The sequence below is a fragment of the Hemiscyllium ocellatum genome, chromosome 12 (genome assembly GCF_020745735.1).
Source record: "Hemiscyllium ocellatum isolate sHemOce1 chromosome 12, sHemOce1.pat.X.cur, whole genome shotgun sequence".
In the NCBI taxonomy this organism is placed as follows: Eukaryota; Metazoa; Chordata; class Chondrichthyes; order Orectolobiformes; family Hemiscylliidae; genus Hemiscyllium; species Hemiscyllium ocellatum.
In genome coordinates, this window is record NC_083412.1 from 101,664,962 (window position 1) to 101,683,284 (window position 18,323).

General features: G+C 44.9%; 2 protein-coding genes across 2 annotated transcripts in view; one reads left to right on the forward strand and one right to left on the reverse strand.

Annotated features, from left to right (window-relative positions):
• Positions 1 to 8,911, forward strand: part of fgf9 (fibroblast growth factor 9) — a 35,996-nt gene extending 27,085 nt beyond the window's left edge. The window contains exons 2-5 of the mRNA XM_060833900.1: positions 1,076 to 1,172; positions 2,301 to 2,474; positions 7,258 to 7,361; positions 8,095 to 8,911. Of these exons, the coding sequence (XP_060689883.1) occupies positions 1,079 to 1,172; positions 2,301 to 2,474; positions 7,258 to 7,361; positions 8,095 to 8,283 (561 nt within the window). The 5' untranslated portion in view covers positions 1,076 to 1,078 and the 3' untranslated portion in view covers positions 8,284 to 8,911. The remainder of the gene's footprint in view (positions 1 to 1,075; positions 1,173 to 2,300; positions 2,475 to 7,257; positions 7,362 to 8,094) is intronic.
• A 6,030-nt stretch (positions 8,912 to 14,941) lies between these two features.
• LOC132821216 (ribosomal RNA processing protein 1 homolog A-like) overlaps positions 14,942 to 18,323 on the reverse strand; it is a 43,756-nt gene continuing 40,374 nt past the window's right edge. Inside the window, exons 15-16 of the mRNA XM_060833885.1 lie at positions 17,033 to 17,099; positions 14,942 to 15,201 (exon numbers count right to left, since the gene is read on the reverse strand). Coding sequence (XP_060689868.1) covers positions 15,011 to 15,201; positions 17,033 to 17,099 — 258 coding nt within the window. The 3' untranslated portion in view covers positions 14,942 to 15,010. The remainder of the gene's footprint in view (positions 15,202 to 17,032; positions 17,100 to 18,323) is intronic.

Sequence of the window (18,323 nt, forward strand, 5' to 3'; positions counted from 1 at the left end):
CCCCTTCAGGAACTCTATCTCAGAAAGGGCACCTTCAAGAACTGGGCGGCACAGTGGCTCAGTGGTTAGCACTGCTGCCTCTCAATGCTAGGGACCGGGGTTCGATTCCAGCCTTTGGCGTCTGTCTGTGTGGACTTTGCACATTCTCCCTGTGTCTGCATGGGTTTCCTCTGGGTGCTCCGGTTTCCTCCCACAGTCCAAAGATGTGCAGGTTAGGTGAACTGGCCATGCTAAATTGCCCATAGTATGTTCAGAGATGTATGAGTTAGGTGCGTTAGTCAGGGGTAAATATAGGGGATTGGGTCTGGGTGGGTTAGTCTTCGGAGGTTCAATGTGGACTTGTTGGGCCGAAGGGCCTGTTTCCACACTGTAGGGGTTCTATGATTCTGTGCATCCCAGAGAGAGTCAGCCCCTTCAGGATCTGTATCCCAGAGAGAGTCAGCAGCTTCAGTCTCTGAGCAAAGCCTGACTGGTCTGAATGTCACTCAGCCTTGTGTTCCTGTGTCAAAAACATTAACCATGAGCACACACAGTAACCATTCAGGCCACTCGGCACGATTGACCATTCCTGTTTACTCCTGAAATGGGATTTCCAAACTCCTGAATAGGGACACAGTGGAGGCCGCATCTCCTGTCTGTCTGAGTCACTGAGCATCACTTTGGTGAATGTTTCTGTTCTAATTGATGGAGAGTTCTCAGCATCCTGTGATGAATGACCCTGCACCAAGTGTGTTTACATTAATTAAAGGACAGACTGATTATCAGAGTGTAAAACACATCACTGATTTCACATACCCTATAAATATCTCTGCCATTAACTCAGAGACAAAAGCTACAACAAAAATATCTCTTCATAGTTTGGCCGTTACAATTTTCAGTCAGTGATTGTTACAGTCGATAGATATTTAATTTTGGACGGTTTATTCCCTGACATATTTGGAAGATTGTGGTTCAAGAGCTAAGTTCAGCTCCTGGCTCAAGAGTTGTTAGGGTAATGTCAAGGGGAGTGAGTGTAAGTACATACCAGAAATTCTTCAACTGCCTGATTGCATTGTTAATGTTTCTGAATGTCCAGGAGATGTCTTCAGAAGCAAGATCCCAAAATCGGGGAGGTTCAGTGCGGAATGGGACCTGGAGAAACAGCCCCCTGAAGTACAAGTTCAAGTGGCAAGGTATGAACTAACTCATCTGTCTCTGCTCAGACTGAATCTACACACTCATTGCAAAGAGGATAGAGTCAGACTGGCTCCTCATCAGTGCCTCACTCACAGAATTATAAATAAATACTACTCACGCAGATGTCATCCTTACACAGCACAGGATCCACAGTAAGACGCAGCACACAGACAGACCATAGTCAAACACACGCAGCACAGGATCCATAGTCAGTCAGACACAATGCACAGGGTCCACAGTCTACAGCTTAGCAACACATTTGACTGAATGGAACAGTTATAGTTTCCAGGATCTCAGACAGGCTGATGGAAGGTGCAGAATAATGGCAGATGGATTTTGATTCAGCCAAGGGGATTAATAGAACAGGTGGGCCATCAGATCACCAAGTCTGCATTTACCTTTTGAAGAGCGATCTTGTTTGTCCTATTCTCCTGCTGTTTCTCTGTTTCACCAAAATGTATTTGTCTGATTCTCGATTGAAGGATGTTATCTCCACCAGCAAATCAGGCAGTGCCTTCCAAATCTGAACAACTCCATATTCAAAATGGTTTTTCTCATGTTCTCATTTCCCTTTTATTCAGCTTCTCTTTATTGACTTGACTAAAATCTCATATGACCCTTGAAGAAATCTTTTAGTCTTTGGTTCACTGAATAAACAAACTCATTGTCTCCAGGTTATACAGGTATCGATGATACCTTCTCAGTCGGACCAAATAGCTGAATTACTTTCCCTCAATGAGTCCTTACACTTCATATATTTAAAATGTTTCAGAATTCAAGTTAGCATTGTTACTTACACCTTCTCATGACCACAGTTTGGCTCCTGCAGACAATTTTGTCAATTCTGTAACTGCTTCCAAATCCTTATGAGCTTCCTAAAGTGTGATGCACTGAATTTGATCAAACAATTCAGCTGGAGCGAACGTTTTGTGTAGATGACTAATAATGAAAGGTAATACCCCTCTGTGAGAAATTGTGTGTGTAATCTTCCTGGTGGTTTAACTAAATCTTACCCCTGGCATTTATCATGAGACGTCTTCTTCGGTTTTAACACTTGAAGGTAAAACTGTAAATTCACTGCCTCAAGACAGTGTAAGATTCTTCACCAGCTCTTCATTTTCCAGAACGTGGTCCAACACTGCTACCTCCCTCGTTGGGTTGGAGACGCAATGATGAGACTCTACTGAGTAACAGAGCGACCAAACAGCAATTCCTGTACTGCAGCATCGGAATTGGATTCCATCTGCAGATCCTTCCCAATGGCAGAGTCAACGGAGCTCATGAAAGTAATCACTATGGTAAGTAGCTGAGACACAGTTCTGTCACTTACACAGCCTGGTCAATGAGAAGCAGTCAACTCCATGTTGCCCATGTGTAGCAAATGATAGAGGGAGGAGAAAAGCAGGAGATGCTGCAGAGGAATATTCAGAGATTAGGAACTAAAATTAAAGAGCAAGACCTCAGTGTTATTAGGGTCAGAATTACCATACGTCCACACGCTAACCAGCATAAGGATGGACAGGTCAACAGAAAATCTGAAGTAGCAGGGGCAGGTCTGACCTCATCCGACACTGGCAGCAGTGCTGGGTTCAAAAGGAACTGTACTTTTGGTACAGAGACCATTTGAAGTGGTTCAGGATGTAAAGATCCTTATTTTATTTCCTCTATTTTTGATTGTGGACTTAACTCGGAAAAAAACAAGAAATGCAGCAACTCTTTCCACAATTTCTAAAAACAAGTGACTGAAATGCATTGCATACGGTGTTTACACTGCTGCTTTGTTCAAGTAGTTTGGGAGGTGGTGGGAGTAGGAAGCAGTTTGTTCAGAAGGCCCAGCACCAGGGTGTGAAGCAGAGGGAGAATTAGTTGGCAGCAAGTAGCTGATTGGTTTTTGCAATTGTGACCGTTCATGGATACCAAAGGTCATCAGCCTGATGACAACTCTGACTGGTTCCTGGGTAACTGAACAGCTTATGGGTGTGAGCAATACAGTAAGAAGCCCTGGGACCTCTGGAAAGTATGTGTGTGGCCCTCTGAAGTAAGAATAGCTAAAACCTGAAGAAATCCACTTATTCTAACCCAGTTGTTGAAAGGTGTTTCTTTTGACAGATCTGAGACATGAACTCTGTTCCTTGCTCTGCAGAGAACCTGCTACGTTTTACCAGCAGGCTTTGATTTTATTTTCAAACTGAGGCCTTCTGCCTGATTGCAATGTTAACATGGTCAACCTGCCCCCAGGAGTGAGTTAACTGAATCATGGTGTCTCTGCTACCCTCCACATAGTATTTTTATGAGTTGATATTCAATCCTATTACTATAAGACAAACTTTAACAATATGAGGCAAAAACTGACAACAACAAAATTGACAAAACTTCTAAAACTATAAATAAACAATGAAAATTCAAAGAAGGCAAGACCTATTCCATATCCCTAAGGAGCAAGAACTTACTTAGCAAATACCACAGCCAATGATGTTAAGAGAGATGTAAGGTACTATAAGACTGAAAGAAAGAGTGGAAATCACACAAATGATCCAGATCCAGGAGAGTGTGGTCCAGTCCAGATTAGATTACATTAGATTCTTGACAGTGTGGAAACAGGCCCTCGGCCCAACAAGTCCACATTGCCCTTCCGAAGAGACCCACCCAAACCCATTCCCTTACCCTATGTTTACCCCTGACTAACACACTTAAGACTCTGGGCAATTTAGCATGGCCAATTCACCTAACCTGCACATCTTTGGATTGTGGGAGGAAACCGGAGTACCATGCAGATACGGGGAGAATGTACAAACTCCACACAGACAGGCGGGAATTGAACCCAGGACCCTGGTGCTGTGAGGCAGTAGTGCTAATCACTGAGCCACCGTGCCGCCCTCCAGGAGAGTCCAGATCCAGAGGAGAGGAGAGGTGGAAAGGAAAACAAAAGTGGAAGAGAGAATACAAAGAGAAACTTGAGAGGAGTATCATTATCACTATTAGCATTGATTTGGAGACGCTGGTATGGGACTGGGCTGTACAAAGTTAAAAACTGGTAACGGCCGTTTACTTGGGTTTGCTCATAATTCAAGTTTTGATAGCACCATTGACAATGGACTTAGGCGCTCAAATTGACAAAGACACCTTGATAGAGTCATAGAGATGTAAAGCACAGAAACAGACCCTTTGGTCCAACCCATCCATGCCGAGCAGATATCCTAAGCTTTATTTAGGCAAAACTACTACAGGATTTCAGTATATATAAACAGTGGAGGTTATGCACTTTGGATCATAAAAAGATAGTTGAATTTTTTTTAAAGTTCTGAAATGTGAAGAACAGTGGAATTTAAAAGAGGCTTCGGGACAATGCATACAGATTGCTGTAATACAAACAGATCAGCCAGCCATGATATTTTTGAATGGCAGAGCAGGCTAGAGGGGCTGAATGGCCGCCTCCTCTGTAATACAGTCAGTGGTCGGGTACAAAATTCATTCAAAAGCTGAGTGGAAGAGAGGTCAAGAGAATGAAGTGGAGGGTGTTTGGCTGCAGTTGTGTAAGATCTGGTTAGATCACACCTGGAGTACTGTCTACAGGTATGGACACCACAGTTTAGAACATTGGTGTAGGAAGGAACACAGATCAATTCATCCAAATGTTTCCGGTTTCCAAGAGTTAGTTTATGAATAGAGATTACCCAAACTAATTATGGGAGGGGTGTCATGGCTCCCTCTTGATCAGAAGCAACAGTGTTTTAGAAGGTTTTTCTTTGTTTAACACAAAACGATCACATATCAATTAACTTCTGTCAACTAGATCAGAAATGAAGAAGAGCTGGGGTGGCACGGTGGCTCAGTGGTTAGCACTGCTGCCTCACTACGCCAGGGACCTGGGTTCGATTCCAACCTTGGGGCGACTGTCTGTGTGGAGTTTGCACATTCTCCCCGTGTCTGCGTGGGTTTCCTCCGGGTGCTCCGGTTTCCTCCCACAGTCACAAAGATGTGCAGGTCAGGTGAACTGGCCATGCTAAAATTAAGGGGAATGGGTCTGGGTGGGTTGCTCTTCAGAGGGTCGGTGTGGACTAGTTGGGCTGAAGGGCCTGTTTCCATACTGTAGGGAATCTAATCTAATCAATTCCAAGGTTTCCTTGAGTGAAGGAGAGTTTTATAGGCCGAAAATATAATATGACATCAAATGCACACAGAAAAGACAGGAAATGAGTTTACAAAGAAGATGTGAAGAGGTGCCACATCTGGGAGTAAGGTTTAGGCAGCTGCAGGTTAATTATTTAGTTCGAGTTGTTGAAACAGTGATGCAAATTTCTTGTGTTTTGCTTCTCGTTTTAGTGCTAATTTCAAAGTAACTGGTTTCACATGTGTGTGAGCTGGTTAGCTTAATTGGCTGGACAGCTGGTTAGTGATGCAGAATGATATTAACAGAATGGGTTCAATTCCCACATCACTGAAGTTACCATAAAGGTCCCGTCTTCTCAACCTCACCCCTACCTGAGGCATGGTCTCCCTCAGGGTAAATCCCCACCTGCCATCTCTGTGCGTCTCTCTCTCTCTCTCTCTCTCTGGCTGTCTGTAAAGTGAGAGCCTGTCCTCTGGGATGATGGTGATTTTACTGTTGTCCCATAATGCAAAGTGGAGAACTGTATAGACTTCTCAGGTGTCCACAGCAGACATTTTCACTGAGCAGTACTCCTTGTGAAGCAACTTCTTCTGAAGTCTTAGGTATTAAAGTCAAATAATGAAAGTTGAACATTGATAGTCCATTTTTCACCACTATCTAACAAAATAGGATTCTATTACTTTTAATTGAAAAGAAATGTCCATGGCATATGGATCATAGAATCATAGAGACATACAGCACGGAAACAGACCCTTCGGTCCAACTCGTCCATGCTGACCAGGTATCCTAAATTATTCTCGTCCCATTTGCCAGCACTTGGCCCATATCCCTCCAAGCCCTTCCTTTTTATCTCGATGCCTTTTGAATGTTGTAATTGTACCAGCCTCTACCACTTCCTCTGGCAGCTCATTCCATACACGCACCATCCTGTGTGTGAAAAAGTTTCCCCTTAGGTCCTTTTTATAACTTTCCCCTCTCACCCTAAACCTATGCCCTCCAGTTTTGGACTCCCCTACCCTAGGGAAAAAAGACCCTGTCTATTTAACCTATCCATGCACTCATGATTTTATAATTTGGAGATGCTGGTGTTAGACTGGGGTTATACCAAGTTAAGAATCACACAACACCAGGTTATAACCCAACAGGTTTATTTGGAAGCACTAGCTTTCAGCGCTGCTCCTTCATCAGGTGGTTGTGGATAACAAATTGTATTCACAGCTGAGTTTGTCCAGTGCTCCTATCACAAATTCTCCACTCTTCTCTGGACTTTCTAACCTCAATTTACATAATTGAGCACATTTTGTCTCACCGTGAATTCCTGTTACCAGCACCTTTTCTGGCAATAGTCCCTCAGGAGTACGTATCTCCTCATCCTTATAAAGACATCTGAACCAGAGTAGATGTGTTGTTCTTGGTGTCCCAGAAGGCATTCCACATTGTACCTCACAAAAGGGTAAGCCGTGAGGTAAGAGCCCATGGTGTTGCAGGTGGTTTATTGGTGTTGGTAAAGAATTGGCTCGTTGGCAGGAAACTGTGAGTGGGGATAAAAGATTGTTTTCAGTTTGGCGACCCATGACCGATGGGGTTCCACACGGATCAGTGCTGGGACTACGACTGTTTACAATGTATATTAATATCTTGGCGAGAGAGAAAGTGAATGTACTGTAGACAAATTTACAGACAACAAAAAATAGGTGGAAAGGCTGGTTGTGAGAGGGATACAAACAGTTTACAAAGAAATATCGATCGGCCGTGTTAGTGGGCAAGAAGTTGGCAAATGGAGTATAATGTGGGGAAATGTGAAGTTGTTCATTTTGGAAGGGAGGACAAAAGAACAACACCTCACACTGTCACTCTAACACCGTCAGCGCCCTGTGTTACTGACTGTATCTCTCCTGATGTTAGTCCAGCTCCCTGTCACTGTATAATCTGATATTCCATCCCTCTCAGTGCTCTCTCTGCTTCACCAGGTATTATGGAGTTATTTTCAGTGAAGATTGGGATTGTTGTCATTCGAGCTGTGGTCACTCGGCTATTTCTTGCAATAACCAGTCAAGGAATCCTATATGGGTCGGTAAGTTTCATAAGGTAGATGTTTCCTCATCAGTGGGGTGGCACAGTGGCTCAGTGGTTAGCACTGCTGCTTCACACACCAGGGACCCTGGTTCAATTCCAGCCTCATGAGACTGTCTGTGTGGAGTTTGCAGATTTTCCCTCTGTCTGCGTGATGACTTGGACATGCACTGAGAGATTCTATAATTCTACCACTGTGCCAAAGAACCATTTGTGTCACATTGTAACATCACTGAGTCCACATCTTATCCTGAGTGCACAGGTGAGCTGCTGCAGATATTGACAAATCTCCCCTGTCCATATGGTCTGGCCAGTAGGCACCACACTCACATTCAGTGTAACTGCTTCAGTCTCCAACAGGCCAGCTGTCCCCAAGATACAGTTCCTGAAGTGGCTGACTGTCTCTGGGATACAGTTTCTGAAGGTGCTGATTCTCTCTGGGATACAGTTCCTGAAGGTGCTGATTCTCACTGGGATACAGTTCCTGAAGGAGCTGACTCTCTCTGGGACACAGTTCCTGAAGGTGGTGGTACATGTCATCATCTGGTTATTAGTTTCTTCATTTTGAATCACTCTTTCCCGTTTCCCTGTTCGACTGACCTGGCCGCAGAGTTACCCGACAGATCTCAGGCTGTCTCCTTGCTTAATCCTGGGAGAATTGGCCAAATGTGGATGTTTTGTTGAGGTGAATGTCCAATTTGACCTCATGCTGATTATCTTCTGGTTGTATTTAGGTGAACTTCACTGAAGACTGTCTCTTCAAGGAGCAGATGGAGGAGAATCATTACACTACGTACTCGTCTCACACACATCCCCGGCTTTATGTGGCTTTAACCAAAAGAGGGGGACCTAAAAATGGCAGCAAAGCTCAGCTTCACCACCCCAGCACACACTTCATCCCCAGGTTGGTCAGTGCTTCCTGAAGAACAGTCCATTCTGAATGAGTTTAACAAAACCTGATGTAAATTTTCATCGAAACTTTGAATGAGGAGCAGAGAAACCACAGAATGATGTGGGTGGTAATATTTTGGAGAAATACTTTCCTTAAATTATATTTATGTTGGAATTTGCACAAATCGTTTGTTGTAGCTGGGCTCTGGGTGACTCATGTGGTGACTGTAAATTTTCATGGAGCTGTGTCAGAGGAGCCTGTACTGAGTCACTGTCCAGTTCCTAAACATTGATGGAAAAAGCCTGTGGAGTTGGAGGTCTGCTGTTTGTTTTGGTAAGAACTCATTGAAAACCTGAATCATGAATGAAGAACAAATAACCCTTTGCAGATAGAGAGACGTGGAATCTAAATAAGAAGGAAATTGTTGTCCATTTATAAAAGGCATTGACCATTCAGAGAATCTGAACAAAGACTGGCCAATGCAATTTAAAGATGGTGTTGTAATTGTAATTAACACCCAAACAGCCTGTACTTTCCATCATTCTCTGCGGTTGAGAACATGACATGGGTGAATGTGCTGAGGGTTTCAGGCTGGTCATCACTCAGTCATTGAGAGTTTCCCAAAAGAAATGTTTCCTTCCCGGGTTCAAAATAAACAATTGGCATTTGTTCCAAATGTTATTCATTCTTTAGTTCTTCACGACTCCCTTTCTCAGCACTGTTACTCTCTTATCCACACCGCTGCTTTCTGAGCCATGTCTGACTGAATTGCTGACCAGGAGAAATGGTCAGCACCTGCCCTTCGCTGCAACCAATCACAGATTAAACACGGTTTCTTCATACTTCACTGAATAGTATTTAGGTTAAAGTTACATTCTGAGCTGAGTCAGTTGAAGGAAATCTCAAGTGAACACTTCACAGAGGACGCTGGAGTGGATACCGGCTCATACCTTTCTGCTGTCGGGGAAATAGGCTCAGAGCTCTCTGTCAGCACCAACACTGGCTCATAGACCTCTGCGTGCGCCCGTGCTAACCCACAGCCCTCTGCGTGCGCCCGTGCTAACCCACAGCCCTCTGCGTGCGCCCGTGCTAACCCACAGCCCTCTGCGTGCGCCCGTGCTAACCCACAGCCCTCTGCGTGCGCCCGTGCTAACCCACAGCCCTCTGCGTGCGCCCGTGCTAACCCACAGCCCTCTGCGTGCGCCCGTGCTAACCCACAGCCCTCTGCGTGCGCCCGTGCTAACCCACAGCCCTCTATGTACCAATAGTAACCCATAGCAATCTGCCAGCATCCAATGCTAACCCATAGCTATCTGCTGGCTCTGGTACCAGTTCTCATTGAGTTGCAGATTGGTATGACCAGTACCCGCATGAGCAAAAAGGAATAAACTGGTGTCTGTTCTAGTGTCCCATGTGAAGTGTTCACCTGAAATCTTCTTTGATTGAACTCAGAATCTAACCTTAAACAAAATATGATTCAGTGATATATTGTATAAGATAAATATTTCATTTGATAAGCAGTTGGTTTCCAGGATAGGAGTTAAGTACTTTCTCCGCTGAATAATTCAATCAGATATACGTGATAGGGTTAGCTCACATAAGGACGCAGCACTGAAACGGTGTTTGGAACAAAAGTCATGCTTGTGTCCTGGGGGGCGTAAGTTTGAAGGAGATGTGAGAAATATGGTATTACACAGAGGATGGTAAATGCCTAGAATGTGCTGCCAGAGGAGATGGGGGTAATCAATGCGACGTTTAAGAGGCATCTTATGAGTAGGCAGAGAGTAGAGGGATATGGACCGTTTAAAAAGCCATAATATGTGTTAGGGCCGAAGAGCCAGTGCCTATGCTGTACAATTGATTCTTGGCTGTATCTGTCACTGAATGTGACTGTGTAGCTGTTTCTCCATGGTGTCCAGACAGTTTGGGTAAAGCACAATATTACCACCACTAGGTCACCTCTTTGATCTCAGGTTTATATCATCAATATCCAGCCTTCTGCCCAGTTCCTTTATTTACTGAATAGGCAATAAAACAATTACCTTTTCTTCATCCTATAAATCCTCATCTCTAGTACACTCATTCATTTCACTCATTACCATATCTCTCTCTCCAGCTCAGTACCAAAATTGTATTGGTGAACTAACTGGTCAACATTTTGCTTTCATAAATAAATAGCTCCAGTTACCATTGAGACCAGGCTGAACTAAACCAACAGGATACAGAATCATCTCCATTCCCAGCTCAGTGACCACAGCAATCTCTTCCTGCTTCCAGAAAACCACCTCTTCATCGAATATTAAGGGGCCTTGCTGCTTGTTTGTTGGTCTGTACAGCTGAAGTTGGAACAGGTAGGAACAGAGGCAATCTAACCATGACTTCAGAAAATAAAAATCAGTGCTTTTAGAAACAAGACAAAAATAGCTCTGCCCTTGATGTTACACAAACTCTGATTAAGCATGAGAACAAGTTTACATTCTTACTGGTGTCGTGATGCAGTTTAATCAGTTCAGGGATTGGGTAGTCACTTGTTTTGCACATAGCATCAGAAGCACCATGTCCTTTACTTGCCTGAATCAGTGACAATTAGATAATGGTGTAGGATGACCCTGTACTCCAAAAACAAGCCTTTCTAATTGACGCAACTGCTTTGGCATTCAATTGAAGAAAACAAGAAATCCTTTCATTTTTGAAATGTTTGCACTGTTCAGAATTCCCCTGAAAATTCCCAATATCTCAATTTCCAGCACTCCAGTTTAAAAGTTAGATTTCAGGCAGTTCTGTGTAGAACTGGAACTGGGCCACAGCTCAGTGTAAAATAGGTCTACAATGATGCAGGTACATAGATCCCTTAACAACCCTGTCCACTCGGGTGGCCATTTTAAGAAAGCATATGGTGTTTTGGCTTTCATTAACAGGGATATTGAGTTTGAGTCGTGAGATCTTGTTGCAGCTCTATAAAACTTTAGTTAGACCGCACTCGGAATACTGTGTCCAGTTCTGGTCGTCCTATTATAGGAAAGATGTGGATGCTTTGGAGAGGGTTCAGAGAAGGTTTACCAGGATGCTGCCTGGACTGGAGGGCTTATCTTATGAAGAGAGGTTGACTGAGCTCGGACTTTTTTCATTGGAGAAGAGGGGACCTAATTGAGGTATAAAAGATAATGAGAGGCATAGAGTCGATAACCAGAGACTATCTATTTCCCAGGGCAGAAATGACGAACACGAGGGGTCATAGTTTTAAGCCGGTTGGAGGAAAGTATAGAGGGGATGTCAGAGGCAGGTTCTTTACACAGAGTTGTGAGAGCATGGAATGCGTTGCCAGCAGCAGTTGTGGAAGCAAGGTCATTGGGGACATTTAAGATACTCCTGGACATGCATATGGTCACAGAAATGTGAGGGTGCATACATGAGGATCAGTGGTCAGCACAACATCGTGGGCTGAAGGGCCTGTTCTGTGCTGTACTGTTCTATGTTCTAATAAATATTGGAGGGAGGATCTAAAAGAACCCACAGTATTAGGACAAAGCACGGGACAGGCTTGGTGGGTCAAAGGGCCTGTTCCTAACACAAAATGCCTTTCTAAACTAAAAACGTTGTTTCTACACACTCCATATCCCTCTATTCTCTGCCAATCCATGGGCCTGAAAAAGTGCAGCAGGTCAGGCAGCATCCAAGGAACAGGAGATTCGATGTTTCAGGCATAAGCCCTTCTTCAGGATTCCTGAAGAAGAGCTTATGCCCGAAACGTCGATTCTCCTGCTCCTTGGATGCTGCCTGACCTGCTGCGCTTTTCCAGCAACACATTTTCAGCTCTGATCTCCAGCATCTGCAGGCCTCACTTTCTCCTCCAATCCATGGGTCTGTCAAGCTGCCTCTTCATTGCTGCGATTGTATCCATTCCTACCATCTCTTCTGGCAGCACTGGTCAGGTATTCTGTATAAAAAAACAAACAAACCTGCCTCTCATATCTCATTTAAACTTTCCCCTTTTATCTTAAACTTCTATCCCCTATTGACCTAACATGAGGAAAACAGATGTGGCAAATAGAGGGATTATTTGGAAGAAAAATAAAGTTGCACCAGGCCGAAAGACAAAGTGCAAGTAATTTACATCAGGATTATTTCAGCTTGAACAGCAGTAAGCCATCATACTAAAGGGATTTGCTAAACACAACGGGTAATCAGTAAATCAGTGTGTATGAATTCCAAGGAGAAAATTCAAACTGAGTGAGATACAAGGAGAAAGGCCCAGCAGCAGTAGCTGCCTTGTGTGTTTCTGATAGGCGACCTGCCAAAGGCTTTAGGTGTTACACACCCTTAAAGGCAAGTGGGCAAGAGCAGAGTCCTCCTCCTTTCACCTGTCAAAGTTCCCAGACAGATTTTGTCTGACAGATGAAGGTTAAACAATATATAAATTTGTGTGACACTGACAGAGCAGCACAGCTTCCACATCAGTAATACTGGGGCGTGGACTAATGCTCTGGACATGAGTCCAGTCCACATTGGCAGCTGGAGATATTCTATTCAAATAATTAATAAACTAGCTTAAGATTATGCAACTACTGTATTGTCATAAAACCCATAGGTTCACTAATGAACTTTAGGGAAGGAAACTGCCATCCTTACCTGGCCTGGCCTACATGTGACTCCAGACCCACAGCCATGTGGTTGACTCTTAACTGCCCCCTGAAATGGACGAGTGAGCTGCTGCACTACATCAAATTGTCACATAGCATTGTACCTTTAAAAGTAGCAGTTGAAGGTGGCTCAAATATCTCCTAGGCAACAGCAATCGCCAAAAAATGCTGGCCTAACCAGCAATGCCCGCACCTAAAAAATCGAATTGTATTTTGTGTACATATTAAGCAGCAGTAGATTTGGCAGGTGTGTGGTTAGCATTACAGGGCCAGGGACCCAGGTGGGTCATCGCCAGCACGGTCCTAGATTCTGCCTCCTTCAGTTGCAAAAGTGCTTTCTTCTTTAAAGAGAAGAAACCTTTTAACAAATTTAGCATCTGAACTGTTGGAACGGATCAACATATTTTACACTGGGTTATCTTAACGGGATACAACATGTGACAGCAACGAAAAGGGCAGCTTACTCAAACACACTCCATGTAATTGCAGTATTATTAGTGACAGGAATTCTAGTCAGGGCACCAGTGAAGTAGTGGGAGCTTTTATATCTTTTCGTTGTTTGTGGGATTGGGTAGTGGAGGGGGGTGAGGTAGGGGGCTGGCTGTGCTAGCATTTCATTGCCCATCCCTATTGAGCTGCTTTCTTGATTCACTGTAGTCCACATAGTGAGAGTTGACCCACAATACCCTTAGGGAGGGAATTCCAGAATGTTAACCCAGCAACACTGAAGGAACAGCGATATATTTCCAAGACAGGATGGTGAGTGGCTTTGAGGGGAACTTGCAGCGTGAGGTGTTCCCATCAATCTACTGCCCTTGTCCTTCTAGATGGAAGTGGTTATGAATTTGCAAGGTGCTGTCTGAGGGGTTTTGGTGAATTTTTGCCATGTATCTTTCAGGTGGTACACACTGCTAATTATTGGTGGCAAGAAGTAGTCAAAGTTGAAGGTGGTGAATGTGATGCCAATCGAGTGGCCAGCTTTATTCTGGACACTGTTTAAGCTTAGAGTGTTGTTGGCACTGCACCCATCCAGGCAACTGGGGAGTATTCTATCACACTCCTGACTTGTGAACAGGCATTGGGGAGTCTGAAGTGACTTAATTGCTGTTCTCAGCCTTTGACCTGCTGTTGTAACCATATTACTTATACATTTGAGACACTTCCCTTCAGCTTCTCTGTTCAAAAAGCCCTAAACTACTCTTCTTCTTAAATGCGTTTCCAGTGCAGACAACATGCTTGCAAATCTTTGCTTTACAACCTCTTGTGCACTCATATCTTGTATTGGACGGGATCTAGGACAGACACAATCTCCTGCTTCCTGGCAGTCCCAGTGTTCCATGATTTATTGCTGCTATGCCTTTGTTCTCTCCAAATAGAGTGTGCTGTTCCCTCAGCGCTGACCCTCCGACAGGGCGGCGTTCCCTCAGCACACTGACCCTCCGACAGGGCGGCGTGCCCTCAGCACTGACCCTCCGACAGGGCACCGTTCCCTCAGCACACTGACCCTCCGACAGGGCGGCGTGCCCTCAGCACTGACCCTCCGACAGTGTGGTGTTCCCTCAGCGCTGACCCTCCGACAGGGCGCCGTTCCCTCAGCGCACTGACCCTCCGACAGGGCAGCGTTCCCTCAGCGCTGACCCTCCGACAGGGCAGCGTTCCCTCAGCGCTGACCCTCCGACAGGGCAGCGTTCCCTCAGCGCTGACCCTCCGACAGGGCAGCGTTCCCTCAGCGCTGACCCTCCGACAGTGTGGCGTCCCCTCAGCGCGGACCCTCCGACAGGGCTGCGTTCCCTCAGCGCTGACCCTTTGACAGGGCAGCGTTCCCTCAGCACACTGACCCTCCGACAGGGCGGCGTGCCCTCAGCGCTGACCCTCCGACAGGGCGGCGTTCCCTCAGCACACTGACCCTCCGACAGGGCGGCGTTCCCTCAGCACACTGACCCTCCGACAGGGCGGCGTTCCCTCAGCACACTGACCCTCCGATATTGAAGCACCTCAATTATCCCAAGTGAGACATAAGCCCAAACGTTAGAATCCAAGTCTTCACAATTCAAAGTTCATCCAACAAATTTTATTTATAATAAAAATGATACGTATAGAAAAATGACTGTGGGACACTCAGAGACTGTCCATTTTTGGTGGCCGTCCCTTTTTGGTGAATGATGCCCGTCTGCCAGTGAAGCTGGGCGAGAAGGCTGCTGTCAAGTTGGACTTTAACACGCTGTGATGGGGCTTCTGCTCAGGGTCAAATGCAATCCGAGGGGTTCCCGCGGGGCTCACAAGAATACTTTTATCTGTTCTTTTGAATTCTGAAGACAGAAATGAATTTTAGTACAGATTCATTTAACTTTAAACATTTTGAATTTGAGGTTTTAAACAGAATGAAAAACTGAATATTGTCCCAATTACATTTCTAAACCCCTAGCCTGACCCTCACTGGGGGAACAGTCCCACACACACACACACACACACACACACACACACACACACACTGACCCTAACTGGGGGAAACAGACACACACACACACACTGACCCTAACTGGGGGAAACAGACACACACACACACTCTGACCCTAACTGGGGGAAACAGTCCCACACACACACACACACACTGACCCTAACTGGGGGAACAGTTACATGTACCCACACACAATAACCCTCACTGGGGGACAGTTCCCCACCCCTCACACACACTGACCCTCACTGGGGGACGGGTCACATGGGGCATTGTGTGGGGGGATCTGTAAAGGATTTTTTCTCTTATGGCAGAATGTAGAACTGTAAGTGACTCATTTGAGAAGGAAATTAGGTAAAACATTTTCCACTGATACTTCAGAACTCTTCCTGAACATAGTGGGAGCAGAATCTTTCAATATTTTTATTAGACATTGACAGATTCTTGGTAAGCAAAGGAGTAAAAGGTGATCAGGGATTGCTGGGACAGCATAACTACATCAGATCAGCTATTATCATACTGAATGATGGAGCTGGCTCAAAGGGTGAGGTGACCTATTCCTGCTCTTAATTCTTACGTTCGTGTCTACCTAACAATTTGAATAATTGTCCTGCACTATCCCATCCACGAAAACAGGACAAATCCAACCCGGCCAGTTCCTGCTCCATCAGTCCACTGTCCATCATCAGTACAGTGATGGAAGGTATCATCAACAGTGCTAACAAGCAACACCCGCTCAGCAACACACCAGGGTCACTCAGCTCCTGACCTCATTACAGCCTTGGGTCAAACATGGACAAAAGAGCTGAATTCCAGGGGGCAGGGGAGAGGGACAGCCCTTGACATCAAAGCTGCATTCAACAAAGTGTGTCATCAAGGAGCCCTGGCAAAAATGGAATCAATGGATATCAGCAGGCAAACTCTCCAGTGGTTAGAGTCATACTTGACACGTAGGAAGATGGTTGTGGTTATTGGAGATCGGGCAACTCAGCTCCAAGACATCTTTGCAGGAGTTCACCAGGGTAGTGACCTCAGCTCAACCATCTTCAGCTACCTCATCAATGGACTTCCCTCCATCATAAGGTCAGAAGTGGGAATTTCACTGATAATTGCACAATGTTCAGCACCATTCACAACTCCTCAGATACTGAAGCAGTCCACGTTCAAATACAGCAAGACATGGACAATATCCCGGCTTCGGCTGACAAGTGGCAAGTAACATTTGCACCTCAAGTGGCAGGCAATGATTATTGGCAAGAATAACAGCATTACCATCAGTGAACCCCACCCTGTTGAGTCTGAAGAAGTGTAGCTACTAGGCTGGGTCTGCGGTAGGTGGATGGAAAACCAACGGGAGAGAAAAACAAACATGACTTATCCCCCACCAATCTCCCTGTAACAGTGTTAGTCAGTGCAATGGGTCACAGTGCCTAAAGCTACAAATGGGGAGGAGATGGCATTGTAGTAATGTCCCTGGATTAAATACCCAATCCCCAGGCTGATACTCCGAGGACATGGCTCCACAAGACTAACTTGTATCCAGACTAACTCTCAAATAAAGGGTAGTTTCAGCTGCAATACCCAGGGCACAAGCTGCACTGACACCTCAGTCAGTACCACGTGCCAAGTCGAGCTGGTGGGGAGTAAAGCTCAGTAATTCAGCTGCTCCTGCTGCCACCCCTCACCTGCTGTCATATTCTTTTTCAGACCAAACCGTACTTTCTTTGCACTGGACATGGACATGACTTTAATCTGTGGAACCAGAGAAAAAAGTACATTTAAACATTTAGCCAAGAAAACTGGGTTAGCCAAGAAAAAAAAAGAAATCACTTTGCTCAGAGAATTATAAACATTCAGAACACAGAAGGCCCATGGGGTCTGCATTGCCTGGCAAGATACCACCCAGTTCTTAGTACGATAGCTCCATGGGTTACAGAACTACACAAGCTGATCCAAGAACTTTGTGAAATACAATGCTCAGACCTCGATCAACCTCTCTCATAGCAAAATTCAGATTGCCAGCATTGTCGTCTTGGAAAAATTAACTTTAAATCCCAGTCTTCCTGGATAGGAATTGCCTTCCCAGCCAGCATTATCCAGACCCTTTAATTTTAAACACCTCAGAGGATCTGGATTGGCACAGGGTTGGAGGGCCAAGGGGCCTGTTCCTGTGTTATAATTTTCTTACTCTTTGATTCAGAGAAAAGCAACTCCAGTTTGTTTAATCTTCCAAAAAGCTAAAACTTTCCAGTCCAGGTCACAAGTCCATGAATTTCCCTGTACTCTCACCTGTAAGCATACCATATCACTTAATTCACCTGCCCAGCCATCCTGAGCAATCTCTGAATGTGACTGCCAAGGTCTCTCTGCAAATCTCACTATCCCAACATTTGTTGTAATGACAGTGAGAAGTAGGCGCAGAAACAGGCCATTCAGCCCATTGAGTCAGTCATGACATTCAATAAGATCATGATCTGACAATCTCTAGCTACACTTTCCTACCTTCCCCCCATAACCTTTAATTTCCTTTCTTAGTGAAAGAGGAAACAACTGCTCACCTGATCAATCCCCTATATTGAAAACAGAAGAAAGAATTGGCCATTTGGCCCTTTGAGGCTGCTCTGTCATTCAAAATGATCACGATCCAACTCAGTCCCTGGGCTCACTTTCTCACTGTATCCTTTGATACCTTTAATCACAAGAGCTATATTAATTCCTACTTGAAAATATTCAAGATTTTGATTTCAACTGCTTTCTGTGGAAGAAAATTCCACAGGTTCAACACTCTCCATTTGAAACATTTCTCATCTTAATTCTAAAAGGATCAACCTAGATCCTCAGACTATGATCCTTCGTTTTAGATTCCTCCATGATCAGGAACATCCTTTCTGACCTTCCCAGTCCAGTCCCATTAGAACTTTGTAGCATTCCCCCTGCACATACGGTCCTGACTGATTCAATCTCTCTTCACGTCAG